General features: G+C 34.1%; 1 protein-coding gene across 4 annotated transcripts in view; it reads left to right on the top strand.

Moving 5' to 3' along the window:
• The window catches only part of LOC725264, a 194,693-nt gene that overhangs the window by 149,204 nt on the left and 30,854 nt on the right, over nt 1-14,635 (top strand). For all 4 annotated transcript variants that reach the window (XR_001704291.2, XM_006559912.3, XM_006559911.3 and 1 more), the window contains exon 5: nt 5,259-5,490. Coding sequence is in view for 3 of the 4 variants with exons in the window: in XM_006559912.3 (XP_006559975.1) it covers nt 5,259-5,490 (232 nt within the window). In the remaining variant the exon portion in view is untranslated. The remainder of the gene's footprint in view (nt 1-5,258; nt 5,491-14,635) is intronic.

Here is a 14,635-nt window from a genome sequence, read left to right as displayed (position 1 = left end):
AAGTCCATTCAATAACTTGTTCAACCTTTGAATGTTGATAAAGCTATTTTTTCCCCCGCAAAAAAAAAAAAATCAATTAGGAATGCAATCCTCTATTTTCCATGATCAGAGAATTTTTTCAAAAATTTAATTTAATTTTTATTTAATCCTCTTCCCTCTTCCTGCGATAAAAATCAAAACTTTCAATTCTATTTTTAATCTTTTATCTTAAAGTATACCTCCATATATTATAAGAATCATCAAATAGAAAATAATTGTCAAAATCGAAATTTTACATTAATAGAATTAATTAGAAACAAAATGATTTAATGTTGGCAAAATTGATCACATACTATAATTATAACATCATAGAAGACGTTCATGCAGAGCCACTATATTATATCTTTTTCTATATTCCCTTCTTTCATTCACTTATTTTTCTTTATCAAAAGTTCAAAAGATATATCCCCTTATATTATTGCGAAAGATAAAAACTGTCTCTCAATATCTGATACATTTTCTTTTTCTAATTACTTTCGCTTCCGGATTGAATTCCAAAAAAAGTCAAAAAAGGCAAGATTTATTTATCAACCAGATAACCGCGTCAGGGGCAAAAAGACAACCATCAACACTGCACAGCCATTAATCATCGAAATCGTATTTTTTCGTCTAAGAACCAACCCCGGGGCCGAGAGGTGTGAATTGCATAATTTTTCAACCGAGAAAATCCTCCAACTCCAACGTGGTGCCCAACGTGCACACATTTGTCTCGACTGACACAGATTTGACAAATCGCTAAACGTACACATATATAACCCCTGTTGGAAATGAATTTTTCCGCGCCCTTACTTTCCGCCATGTTTCCGGCCCAGGATTAATCGATAGCAATTCTTAACGCGTTACGGGGGGAAAGTTGGAGCAAGTTTGGAAACCTTGAGTATACCTTGAAGTGGAACTCGACACGAATTCGACAATGATATAGCAGAGGAGAACATCGTTCCTCGTTAACAATGAACTACGAGAATTCTTTTCAAGGGTTTCGAAGGAAACGGCTTCTGCCGATTGTCTATTATCAAAGTCCCCACAGAGATGTAATTTCACGACAGCCCAAACCCTGATTCCTTCGTAATAGGATCGTGGCCGCTGACGAAACTTTTTTTTTCGAAGTAATTAGTAAGAGGTTTCGTTCCACTTGTGAGTTTTCTCTCTTTCGTATTCTTATTGTGATTGATCTGTTGAACGAGAATCACTTACGATCATTTGATATTATATTCTTATATAAACTTTGGTTGTTGGTAATATTTTTTTAAAGATCTGAGAAAATTTCGCAATAATTTATCAAGATATAAGAATAATACCCAAAATTGTCCAAATGAGATGATTCATTATCATAGAACGTATCATTAAATTTTATTCTAAAATTATGGAAATTAATTGTCGATGAAATGATATGCAAGAGATGATTCATAAGTTGATAAATAAATAAATGGTAAAAAAATTTTTTTAAAAATTCAATGGAATTCATATTAAAAAAAGAGAAAAGGGAATTTAAACGAAAATTTGATTGATCTTTTGCGTGAAAAGAAGCAAGTATATACGTGCACGTGTACGCAAAAAGATTTTCAAGTTGAAAAATTTGCTGAAGTTGGTCTATACTTTTATAAAAAAAACAAGGAAAAGCTTGTGTTTACTTCTAAAAAAATCTAAAGCTACGAAGCTCAATAGTTTTGTTTGAAACGTAGTGAAGTTTTTAAAAAAATCCTTTTACATGTTGCAAAAAACAAACAGCAAAAGTTTCTATTCAAACTAAAAATACGCGAAAAATTTCATTGAAATGTATTAATTTATAGACATTCGAATAAATAAAAAAAAAAAATAAAAATAATAATATTGAAAAGAACATATCTATTTTGCCAGTTATCTGTATATAAATTCTTATGCATTTCATTTAATTTTTTCAATTATTATAGAACACAAAATCTCCTCCACATTTTTATTTCTTTACGTTCAAATTCTAAATCGATTTATTTATTTTATTACTCGTATCAAAAGTATCATCCTTTTGTTACATTAATTGAAAAGTGAATTTTAACGCATGTATCGATAAAAATGCAAGGATTTTGGCGAAAATCTGCGTTCTCTTCGTTGGCATAAAAAAAAAAAAAAAAAAAAAGAATCGCTGCAGGAACAGACTACTACAATGTTTCCTCTGATTCTTCTCTATTTTTAGCTTTCATTTATTCGACTCTCGTATTCCTTCTCCTTTTTCTCCCTTCCCTCCAAATAAATTCCATCGCAGTTTCCGAATTCCACTCCTGAAACGAAACGAAACACGAAACGAATGAAAATTTAAAAAAAAAAAAAAAAAGAAAGAAAGAAAAAAAGAAAGAAAAACGAATAAAGAAGAGGAGGGAAAGGGAAAAAGAAGCGGATGTACGTAGACGCTGTTATCCCCCGTTTCCTTCCGTGTTCTCGTGCAATTCGCTTTTTCATTACCAATTGTTACTCGAATTTATGAAGAACGTTCATCGAGATAATAATAAATCGCGCAGAGTTAGAGCGTTTGTTACGTTTAAAAACGCGTTACTCATCGGCCGCGAACACGACAGAAACATCCGGGCATTTGTTCTTACACCGATCATTCCATTTACTTTTATGGCGAAACATCGATCCCTGCATTGGATTTTAAGCGATGTTTGTTAAAAGATTCGTCGACATATCCGATGCAGTGAATTCAATTTGTTTAATTTGCGTTGATATCGATTTTGTAATGCAGCATTGTAAGAGCGATGTCGTTCGAAAGATATTGATATTGATGTCGCGTTACAATTGGAATCGTGCGAAAATTGCATCAATTTAATTCGTAGTTAACTTTTTTAGAAATAGAATGGAATATATTTTATTCCTATTTCTTAATCACAACGCTTATATCTTATATTGTGTCTCTCTCTTTAATTGAATTTAATTTAATACATAGGATAAATTTTTGTATGAAAAAGAATGGTAGGAGAAAACGAATTACTTAAAGTGATATAACAAGTTAAAGTAGCAAAAGCTTTGAAAGTAATTTTAACAAGAAATAAACAAAAAGAAATAAAAAAAAATTGAGAAAATGAAATATACGTCAAGATGCAACGCGTTACGAAATTTTTCTCTTCGTTTGTCAAATTCAAGATAACATTTTGCAACGTGTATCAATTTCAAAAAGAGAATAAAAATTGCACGGCGATGTATCAAGAATAAAAAGTAGCATTCATAATAATTTTTATCTTTCTGCATTGCAACGCAGCCTGGTCAGGTGTGACATCAATAACGAATATAAAAATCGCTAGACCTACTTTTGAAATGAAACACTGTCAAAAATCAAATGTTACACAATTTATAATCGAACAAAATTGTATTCCAAATAATAATAACTTGCAATTATATAATAATTTACATTTATTTTGCACATTTGAATTAATAATCGAATATTTGACGGAGAGAAATGAATAAATTATAAAACAACGAATTAAAATGAAAAAAAAATACAATAATTAATATTTTCCTTCTCTAACATCTTACAATGAATCTTATAGAATCTTAATTGTAAGAGAAATATCGTCAAAATTGTTCATTTCATGCAAATCATAACATCTTTCGTCCCCTAATAACTCGACTACCACCACGAAATCCTCCAACAAATTCCTAATCATCGATCTAGTCAAATTACCGCCATATTCCAAATGTTCCCATATCCAAAGAAGGGGAATCTTGTAATTTTACTGATGAGTTCATTTGTAGGCCTATCCCCGCTTATCAACCATTCCTCCTATTGTTGTCTAACTCGCATTAGCATGATTATCCCGCGAGATGGCACAAAAACTAATTCAAGCAGTCACGTTTGTGAGTCAACTTACATAAATGCTAATTGAGAAGATCACCTATCTCCATATCCACATTTATTTTTAATACATTAGAAATAATATTGAGAAAAGAAGAGTTACAGTTAGAATGCTGTGGTCCATTTTACATCACAAATGAAGTCAGGAAGATTGTATGGTTGTCAAAGTTGAAGTTGAAAGTAGAAAATAATGCGATTACATTGGTGTCTTCGTTCATGAGAGGAAATCAAATTTGAAAATTAATTTAAATACGTATAAATTTGGTTAGATTAACTAGGTTGATTAAACAATTGATTAAATAATTAAATTTAAGCAATCAATAATTAATACAAATAGGTATACTCGAGTTTTATTTTTTTTCAAAATTGAAACCTCGAACAAACAAGTTCCATTCTATACTTTTTACTTATTTTTACACGTAGATTCCAATCTAGTCCCGATTATCTGATCGTATCCAATTGGAAATAAGCCAAATACACTTCTACTTGACTGAATTTCAAAAAACATTCTCCCTTAAAACTTCCAATGCAATTTTGCTTTGCAATTCTCGATTTTCTTCTCCACTTGAAATTATCTTTTTATTTGACCACGAATTACAATGTAATTACAATTGTACAACAATTATCCTCTAATCATTTTCAAACTCGAAAAATAAACAAGCTCGTCCATTCGATAAAGAACACATTGGCTCGATTGTGCAGCTCGTGCTTCGGAGTGAAGTCGAGACATTTCCTTTTTTTTCCCTCGAAAGTTTTAAGTAAATTTTAGCCGATCCACTTGCGATTCACAGCTCGCCGTGGCCCGCTCAACTGAATAACTTACTTTCGATGCCATCACCAGCTCTCAGAACGATAATGATCCATTAAGAAACTCGGAACTCGGCCACTCCCGTGAATACTCGACGGGTTACCTGGGGTGGGTTCGCTCTCTCGCGACGAGGAGAGAAGGGTGGAGGGAAAAGAAGAAGAAAAAGAAAAAAAAGAAAAAGAAAAGAAAGAAAAAAACGTTAATCGGAGGAACACCGTGCCGGAAACGGCCGAGTTCTTCGACTTTTCATCGAACTGGAAGGAGTCGTCTTTGTGCTTAACGGCCGGTACCAGCATGCGGTACTTATGGGATGGAGAGGGATAGAGAGAGAGAGAAAGAGAGAGAGAGAAAGGAGGGTTGGACGAAGCGAAACGAAAGGTTCGCTTCTCGATTCCAGATGAACGGATTTCGTTAAAAGCAGATTTACATTTCCTCGGCTCCATCCCTCTCTTTCCAATATTATTCCTCCCTTTTTCATCCATCCCGTACACCGTTACGTGCTCTCGCGCGACTGAATTCGACTCGTTCCCTCGCTCACCTCCCGTGTTGAAATTCCACGAAATTCAATTCACGTTTGATTTCTCGCAGGTCGAATCGCAGACGAGACACCAGCCGCAGTCGCAACAGAGGTGGGATCGTAACGATGCCCACTCAGATCAGGAGGATCTTCAGTGGATCGAGATCAGGATGAATCTTCAACCGTTCCATTTCTCGAACGGCCAGCTGAATTTACAATGCAACGCCCAAATTCCGGGCGTGTATTCGAAGATGAGCGAGATCCATTTAGGCGGTGGCCTGCGTGAACCTGTTCCGGAGAGAGGTAATACGAGTTTTATCGCTATGATTTCGATGGGGTGTGATGGTGAATGTGCTGACGCGTCGAGATATCGATGGTCTCTTTTTTTTTTCATTTTTTTTTTTTTTTTTTTTAGATTTTCAATCGAGCGCGATGTTGAAATGAATAAGGATTGTTGTAAAAGTTGTAAAAATCTGATAATTTTTTTAGTGGAATTGGAGAGGTCGTGTAGCATGTCGATGTTTTGGAGGATATTCGGTGTTAGGTTGTTAAAACTTTTATTTTAATGGATCGGCGATTGCGGAAAAATTGCAACGGTTTGAAATAATTCAAATTCGCAGAATCCACGTTTTTTTAAAAGTTTCGTGTTATTTTTTTTTTAGAATCGAATATTTAATTATTCGTCTTTAGGAGAAATATATGACGATTAATATCGTTTATTGAAAAATTTTTAAGATAGAATAGTTTAATTCTAAAGTGACATTAGAATATCCTGATACTTTATTAAAATATTAAAAGAGAAACATCCATTAAACTCACTTGAAAAATGATTTTTCAAAGAACATACCGTCTCAAAAACATAAAAAGATCCGAGCATTACAATGCACTTCTTTATATTATTAATTACTTTATAAAAACATCTCCTCCTTTCTTGATATAAAATCATTCTAACTCTTTTCAACGAATCCTCCCAATCCATATTTTTCAAAATACTAAGAAAGATCAAAAAGAAAATATCCATCCAAAAGAAATTTCCAAAATCCACATAAAAAAATCCAATCATCGCACATAACACCTCCCCTATTCGTATTGCTAATTATCCTGTCAAAATATCACCCTCCCCCAATCCCCAAAAACATTTCAGCCAGTCCCCCTTTTAATAATACACCCATCCGACGAACCCTTCCCCGAAAGAACGTTTCCCCAAAGCCGTAGGAAGGGTCTGAGCCAACAGAGACACGCAGAGTACACCCGTTAAAATTGAATCACTTAAAAGTCTCCGACGTAAGAACAAAGAACAGAGTCTCCCCCCCCCCTCTTTTTCCACCCTTCTGTTTACATTTCATTCGCATTCCCACTGTGTCCATCCGACACGTGAAACCATGCCCGCCCATCTCCTTTTTTTTTTTCATCACGGTGGCCGGGCACACCTGGGCCGATCCGCTTGCGGCCAGCCCCGGACGCGCGCCGCGGGTAATAGTTGCACGCTCGAGGGGAGGGGGAGGGGGCTACCACCACCACCGAGGATTAGCCGGTCGGTCGCACGGGCTAATAAATTTCTAGAGTTAGGGTCCACCCGCTCGAAATCGGAAAGGAAGCCTCCGGTGCACGCAGCGCCCCGCTTCCTGCACGCGACGTCCACGAGATTTAATTGACCGTCCACTAGGTTAGAGAGATCCCTATTATCTTTCCCTCCTTTCTGCCCGTTCTCCTTCTTTCCACTAGCTAGAGAATATATATATATATATATATATAGGCGAGCCGGAATTCCTGTCGCGACTAAGTTGACGTCTTATGACGATGCACGATACGCGCGATAAATTAGGTAAGAATAAGGATGGGGGTGTGGGTGGAAATTTATGCTTTGTCGAATTCACGGTGAATAAGGTTGGACGGTATATCGAAAGAAGAGAATTTGAGAAGATTGGTGAATTTTTAAATTCGAGAATGTTATGTAAAGGGATGAACAAGTTGACAGGATACGAGGAATTAAAGATGTAGAAATAATATGTCTAGCTTTGGAAATGATTTTCCTGTGAAAATTGAAATTTTCTTCTTGGTATTCTGTTCAGACTCTGAATATATTTTAATATTATGTACCTTGTTCCTTGTTAAAGATATAAAATAGAATTTATTTCGATACAGATAGATATAATCAGATATTTTTTAACTCTTCTTTTGAACGTTTAATTTGAACTGGTATTAAACTCGTTATTTTATTATTGGTTTATTATTGAAATTCTTATTATCCGCAGTGCGCTTGGATTTGCAAATTTAAGTGAAAAAGCCACGATTTTTTGAACGATAGAAATAATTTTACCTTGGCTGGATCGAGAAACTGTGTCATTTTCGTAACAAAAGGCAATGAATTATATTCCACCAGGGCGGGGATATTTACCAACCAAGCAAATAAAAATCTTAAAATTTTCATCCTGTTTTTATCGACGAACCTCGACGCCTGCCCGATTAAATTGAATTTTAGCTCTCGCAAGTAGAATATGATGGATGGCGTCAGACGACCGGCTACGTTGTCGGATTAAAACGTGCACAATTCACTAGTTTCTTGCATGAGAATCATCCCGCAGTTAGATATTCATAACGTTGAACCTATTATTTATATTTGAGAAATTAAATTCTCAGCGTTATTAACGACTTGTCAAATGTTTCTTTCTTTTTTTTATTTAAATTATTTTATTTAATATCTGTACCTTCTATTTCGTTTCGTATTATATTAAAAATGTCTTTAAAAATATCAATTTAAACGCAATAATTTATGCATTGTGGATAATAGAAAAATTAAAGATTAGGAAATAAGGATATTCCAAGTTATGAAATTTACTATTATCTAAAGATAAATTAAAAATATATAAATTAAATATTATTATGAAATATTATAGTTGTTTAGCGTTATGCGTGTATCACTTTAATCCATTGACTGCCGCCGAATCATGTTGTTTCGGGATAGACAATCAGCTATGCAGCGGTAAACCAGAGTTATTTGGGATAGGCAATCAACTATGCAGTGGTGAACCGAGATATCTCACGTGATACGAAGGGAAAGTACGTATATGGGTCAATAGTAGCAGGATACCGCCGTTATTGTGATCGGTGTATTGTAGAAAATTCGAAATTATTGGAATGAGGACATTAAACGGTTGAAACGGGCGTATTACGCTTTAAAAAGTTTGAGATAATCGAAAATTGTTATAATAAATTGATAATGAATAAATTATAATTGATAATAATATCATTGTACAATTTTCAAAATGTTTTCAAAAAGTAATAACGGGATTTTTATGAAACGTTTGCAATTTTTACAACATTAACAATAGAAATATTGAATTATAGTTATAGAATGGAATATAATTAATACAAAATTAAAGGGTAAATTTTACGTTTTGAATTGTTTGAATTATTATATTAAAATATTAATTATATTCATAATCACGTATTAATACTATTGTATTAATAATCGATTTTAATAATCCTCTTGAATTCGAAACTTTGAATATAGTTTCTCAATTCCTCCTCTTTAATTTCTAAAACTCCTTTTCATGTATTATTACTGCAGAATAATTACTATTAATTAGTAATTACACGAAGTAATATGTTTCTTCCATTCGTATTCAAACTTCTTCTTTTTTTTTTTTTAACTTTCATGATTTCAGAGCACAAATATTGACATTACTCGGTATATATTGAACTTCCAATACTCCGACGAACAATTGGACTTTGATTTCTCGAAAGTTTTCAGAAAACTTTTCTCCAAACTTTTAAATATTTTTTTTATTTGACGAATATTTTAAATATTTTATCCATTTACTATATCCCATTCGAATTCAAACCTACTGCAATTTTAAATCGTGATATTTAATTCAGATATTAAAGCTGATGATAATAGTTAATAGCATTTATTTTTAATTTACAAATTTTCTATATATATAAAACATACATATAACATCATTTTCATTCAACAACTTATTTTCTCTTCTTTCAAAACAATAAAATTATTCCACCGAACTCAAAGCAATCCAAAAACAAAGCTACATTATCAACGATTTCGACGAGAGAGATAAAAGAACAACCATTACAAAACTGGAAGATCAAACAATTGGCCGAAGAAAAAGAATCGTTCCTCCCCCGTAAACTCGAGTAGATCGAAAATTAGATCACCTATAGAGGTCATCTTTTGGATAACGTCCCAACGATCTGGTATATTATATCGAAATCGTTCTTCCTCTTCTCTCGCAAAAAAATCAAATGTGCACGCAAGAAGTCTAGAGCAATTGCTCTGTATCCTCTCTTTTCCAATAGAAATCCGTGATATAAGATTCAACCCCGTTGAGAAACTTACTTCTGTGAAAGATGCCGACTGTCGGTCGTTTCGAAACTTCGTCTCTTCGTCCTCTTCTCTCTTGACCCCGTACATATCTATCGTTCTTTCTCCTCACTCTCTCTCTCTCTTTCCCTCTAATCCTCTCAAGTTTTCGTTCCACTGGCTTCGCGAATCTTTTCCAGAATCTCTGGACGCTGATCTCGTACGTGTACGACGACCAACTAAACGGAGGAAAAACGTCTTCGAATCTCTCTTTACCGATCTTGGATCGCGCGATAAATTGTTTAATAGTTTTTAGATAGACCTGTGTAATTGTATCTTTATGGGAACTCGATTGTTTCCAATCTGTGGAACTTTGGATATAGTGTTACATCTTTACATAACCTTATATATTTCTATAGTATAATATAACATTATCGCTTATATTGCTATGATTCTGAGGATCATACATAATTCATAACATACAAATAAGTTATATAAGTACAAAATAAAAACTCTTTCATAGATCCAAGAAAAAACAAATGCAAATCTCTCTCTAATACGCTTATTACAATTATTTCTAGAGAAAACATACGTCACTTGGCCAAACCACTTGATACAAATACCTTTACCCATGGCGTCACAAAAGTAACATCAACTCTCATACGGCCATTGGAGAGAGTAAGGGGTTCTTATCTTTCATTCGAATGCCAAGTGGGAGGGCCGGTTTTCGCATAAGAGCAATCGAGTATCGCGATAACTCGACGTGCTTCTGAAACGCGTGCTTACTTCGAGGATGGGGGTGTATCATAGGTTTATTCGATATCCCAGAGCCCAGCTCGACGAGTGGCGTGTCGTTATCAGGCCTCAGGATACTTGATTATTTCAACCGAACGTTACGCAGCCACGTGTACGATTATTTTGCGAAGGAGGGCCGGCGTTAGGGATAAACTCTCGACTAACAACTCGATCGGTAACGTCGGCGACATCGGCAATGCTCCCTTATCGGCCGAGCAATGCAACACGGCCATCGAGAGGCAGCCACGTGCAGTCAGATAGGGAAATATCCTGGCCTACGATGTCGTTGAAACGCGTCTGAACGCCACTCCAGTTACACGCCATGGGCTGAGAACGTTATCGAGTGATTGATCGACGATGCTTAGCGGCGTGATTATCGGAAATGTCTCCACGTCGATTATTTTGACCGATAGCCCACCGACGATGTCGAAAGGAATCACTTTTAGGGGGTTACCCGAACGTGAAGGAATTCTTGGCTCGGTCAAGCTGAAGAATAATCTATATAGGAATTCCCTCGTTTCGCAACGTCGATCGAGTAATTGAGGCGTTTCTTCTTTCGATCAAGACCGATCTTTTGTTATCTCGGGTGTGATTGATCGATCGAGGATCGAGTTTCATCGGTGTGGATGGAGGTTTGGATGTGTGCCTTGGATCCGTGGTACACATTGATTATAATTATTGCGGGCATAATTCGTAGTTGAGAGGACGTTGATTGATGGGTGACTGGAAATGCGGATTTCGCGTTCTGACGACGATTTTGAGATTGTAATGTGAAATAAATCTTATTGGGATATGGTAAGAGCTTGTTTATAGATTCATATTTATCAAGGGATGGATAGATTGTTCACGTAATAATAAATCGTCCAATTCTTCCGATTTTTCGTTGAATTAGAATTAGAATTTCTTGTTCAAATGAAAAGTATCTTCCAAAAACCTATTCTTTGAAATGCATGATAATCGAATAAATTTAGAAATTAGAAAAATTTACTTTGCAAATATAATAAGGTAGAGTTTGATTAATTAGTTAAATTTACTAAAATTTCATTCGTATGAAATTTAAATTAGAATTGGAATTAACATTGAATCGAACAAAAAGGAAAAAGAGTTTCGAGATTTTATTAAAACCAAATCACTATCGATATTCTCTATTCGAGCGAAATAACGGAAAACTTATCCAAAAGGAAAAACGCAAAGTGAATACGAAATAAGACAACGGGCATTTGGTGCACCGATGTCTCGTAGCAGCGTGTAAAATTGCAAGCCTGGTTCATTCCGAGAATCTCATTCCAACCTTAATCCTATGTAATTTGCAAAGTTATGTCTTCACTGTAACCGACTGAGGCCACCCTCTGTTTCTTTTCCCTTTCTTTTTTTTTTTTCCTTTTTCCCTTAACCATCGCATCTCGTGAAATTTTCACCCCCTGGAGAGCAAGAACGCATGCGTGCACGCGATACGCACACGCAAACAAAAAAAAAAAAAACGTACACGATGGCAACAACCCTTTAGTTCTTTATCCCATATTCTCTAAGTAAATCGTTTCTGTAAAACTTTCGAGGACTTGTGTCACGAACTTTAGAATGCCGGCTCATGAAGTTGTCTGGAGAGTTTTTATATCAAGAACTCTCCCGGATTTCCCTGCAGCTTAAGCCTCATGCACTTCTCAAAACGCACGGTCACTTGAATTCCGCTGAAAAGCCCTTACCAAAAACCCATACAGCAATCTTGCAAACTGCTTCCAACATGTATATTGCATTTTTATATGTTATCCCGACAATTTCACTCACGGCCACCCTTGAAAATTCTCCCCGACACGATCGAAATTCTACCCTCGTCGCTCGGATTATCGAAATTGGAAATATTGGAATTTCGAAAAGATCGATTAACGAAGGCAAAAGAAGTCTATTTATCTATTGACAATATATTATTAAGTGAAATTATTTCTTTCTATTATTTTTCACAATATTGGAATTACATTTTTTTCAAAATCTCGGAACTTTTCAGAATTATTATTCTAATCGAGTAATTTATTTTCAAGTGCTTTTCGCAAAATGAAAATTTAAAATTTATTCGTAAAAAGACCCTTTTTTTAGAAAAAACAAATTACAATTTAGCTCTGTTAAAAAAAATGTAATATTTTTTTTTATATACGAATGCATTATTTTTATTTTTTAACCATTTGTTAACGATGGAACTGAAAAAAACACAATTTCCACTGGAAAATTGCAGAAAAATTATATTTAAGAAGTTTTGCCAACAAAATATTTATTTATCATAATTTATAATAATAGAAAAACACAATAAATGTTCTTTCTTGACTTTCTTACTTTTTATTTCAATTAAAAAGGATTGTTTTAATATCTCAAAGAAAGATAAAGAACTCGACGTAATAATCTGACAATTTCAACTTTAAAATTATTTTTCTCGTCAAATTAAAAAAAATACAATTTATTGAATTCCTCTCTCGAAATAAATGAATGAATAACTTTCAAATTTTAATTAAACCTACCATCATTTAGAATCTTTCTTGTGCCATTATTTAATGCCATTATAAATTCACAAAAAAAACGCCAAACGTAAAACCAGAATTGAAGATTATAAGCGGATTTTCGCAAATTAAATGTGCAACGTTCTCACATAGCAGTCTTGTGTAGTTAGTTTGTCTTAAAAGCCGTGTGAGAAATTTAGAAAGTTATCTCAAAAATACTTGTTAATCCTCTGACGTTTTACACTTAGCAGCCCTCCAAGAACCTTTTAAAGGAAGAAATTGAAATTTAAATGTCACGTTCCATTAAGTACAAAGTAAGAAAGGTAATCCCATCGTACAAATTATGACTTTTGTAATCTTCTAATTTCTGAAATCTTTGAAAATTTTCGTGTTTTACTTGACAAAACTTATTGTTATTCCCAAAACCACTCGCGGCATAAATGTTTATTTTTATTTTATATCTGAAAGCAAACAATGGTATGAATAATTATTAAACAAATTTCACGTACTTATATCAATGAATAATATATCAATAAATCATTATAGCAACAACGTGCATGATTTTAACGGCAGAGATTAATTGTTTAATCAATATATATATATATATATATGTACAATATATGAATTCATTCATTAATTAAGACATAAATTTTACATATAAAATTTTGTAGAGAAGATATTATGCATGTAGACTTTTGAAATTAATTACTTTTAATTTTTCTATGTTACTTTCTATATTTTATCTACATTAAAAAATGAACTCCTAAAAGAAAAAAGATTAAAGTTAAAAAATAAAATTAGATATTCAACAATTTTATCTACAATATATCATAATCCAAAGTATGTGCGTTCCTTACAGAATTTCAACACTTGTGCCCTCTTTGTGAAAAAAACTTTATAAAACTATATCCAAAATTTTAATCAAATAAAACATTTGCATCTCTATATAACAATGAAATTTATTTCCACTTTTATATTAGTTTAAAAACAAGTACAAAACATACTTCGAAATTCAGAGTTTATATTTCAAAATCCGCATTTCTTTAACAACAAGCAAAAAACAATAATTTATCGCCATTAAAACAACTTTAATATCCTAATATTAAACAATCCATAAACTTGGAATTTTATAATTTTATTAACCTACTTCAAATTTTTATATCTCAATCTCGCTTTCGTCCCGATAAAAAAGGAAAAAAAGATTTTTAATATATCCCAAACTACTTCACCGCGTAAAATCGGGACGAGAAATCGAAAAGTATTAATTCTTTCAAACTTTCTCTCGAAGTTTCTAAAACTTTACACACTCGACATTGAGATATAAAACGAAAGTAATCAGCCTTGTCAGAGTTGGATATACGATATATATTTACATTTCGATCGAATCGGTTCGGATAAAAATCGGGTGTCCATTACCCGAAGGATTGATACGTCAAGAAAGAAAGCGGGTTCTAATTCGAAGGCGGTCGATCCCGTTCCCCTTAGCCATCAAACTCCCCCGCATCGACGTTACAGAAAATTTCGTTCGATCGTGCAGCCGCGGTAATTTCATTTCGTTCACACCGGTCTCCTTTCGCAGACTGGCACCCGTGTTCGTTGACTCGTACTACGTATTTCTGGCCCGTGGTCCGCAGAATTGTTTTTGCGAAATTGACTTTTCCCTCGGCCCAAGGAACAAAGCGGAACCAAGAAGGGAAAATCAATCGGCCTTACCCGTTTAATGCTGTCTACCCAGCAAGGGCAGGCGACGTTTTCCGCTCCGATACCGGCTTTTATTACGTTTCAATATTCCGAGGTTGGTTTAATCGTATTACGGATTCAGAAAGAGGGAGACAGAGAGAGAGAGAGA

This window comes from Apis mellifera, linkage group LG9, assembly GCF_003254395.2.
Source record: "Apis mellifera strain DH4 linkage group LG9, Amel_HAv3.1, whole genome shotgun sequence".
Taxonomy (NCBI): Eukaryota; Metazoa; Arthropoda; class Insecta; order Hymenoptera; family Apidae; genus Apis; species Apis mellifera.
The sequence above is the reverse complement of the archived record's forward strand: the minus strand, read 5'-3'. Positions and strand labels throughout refer to the sequence as shown.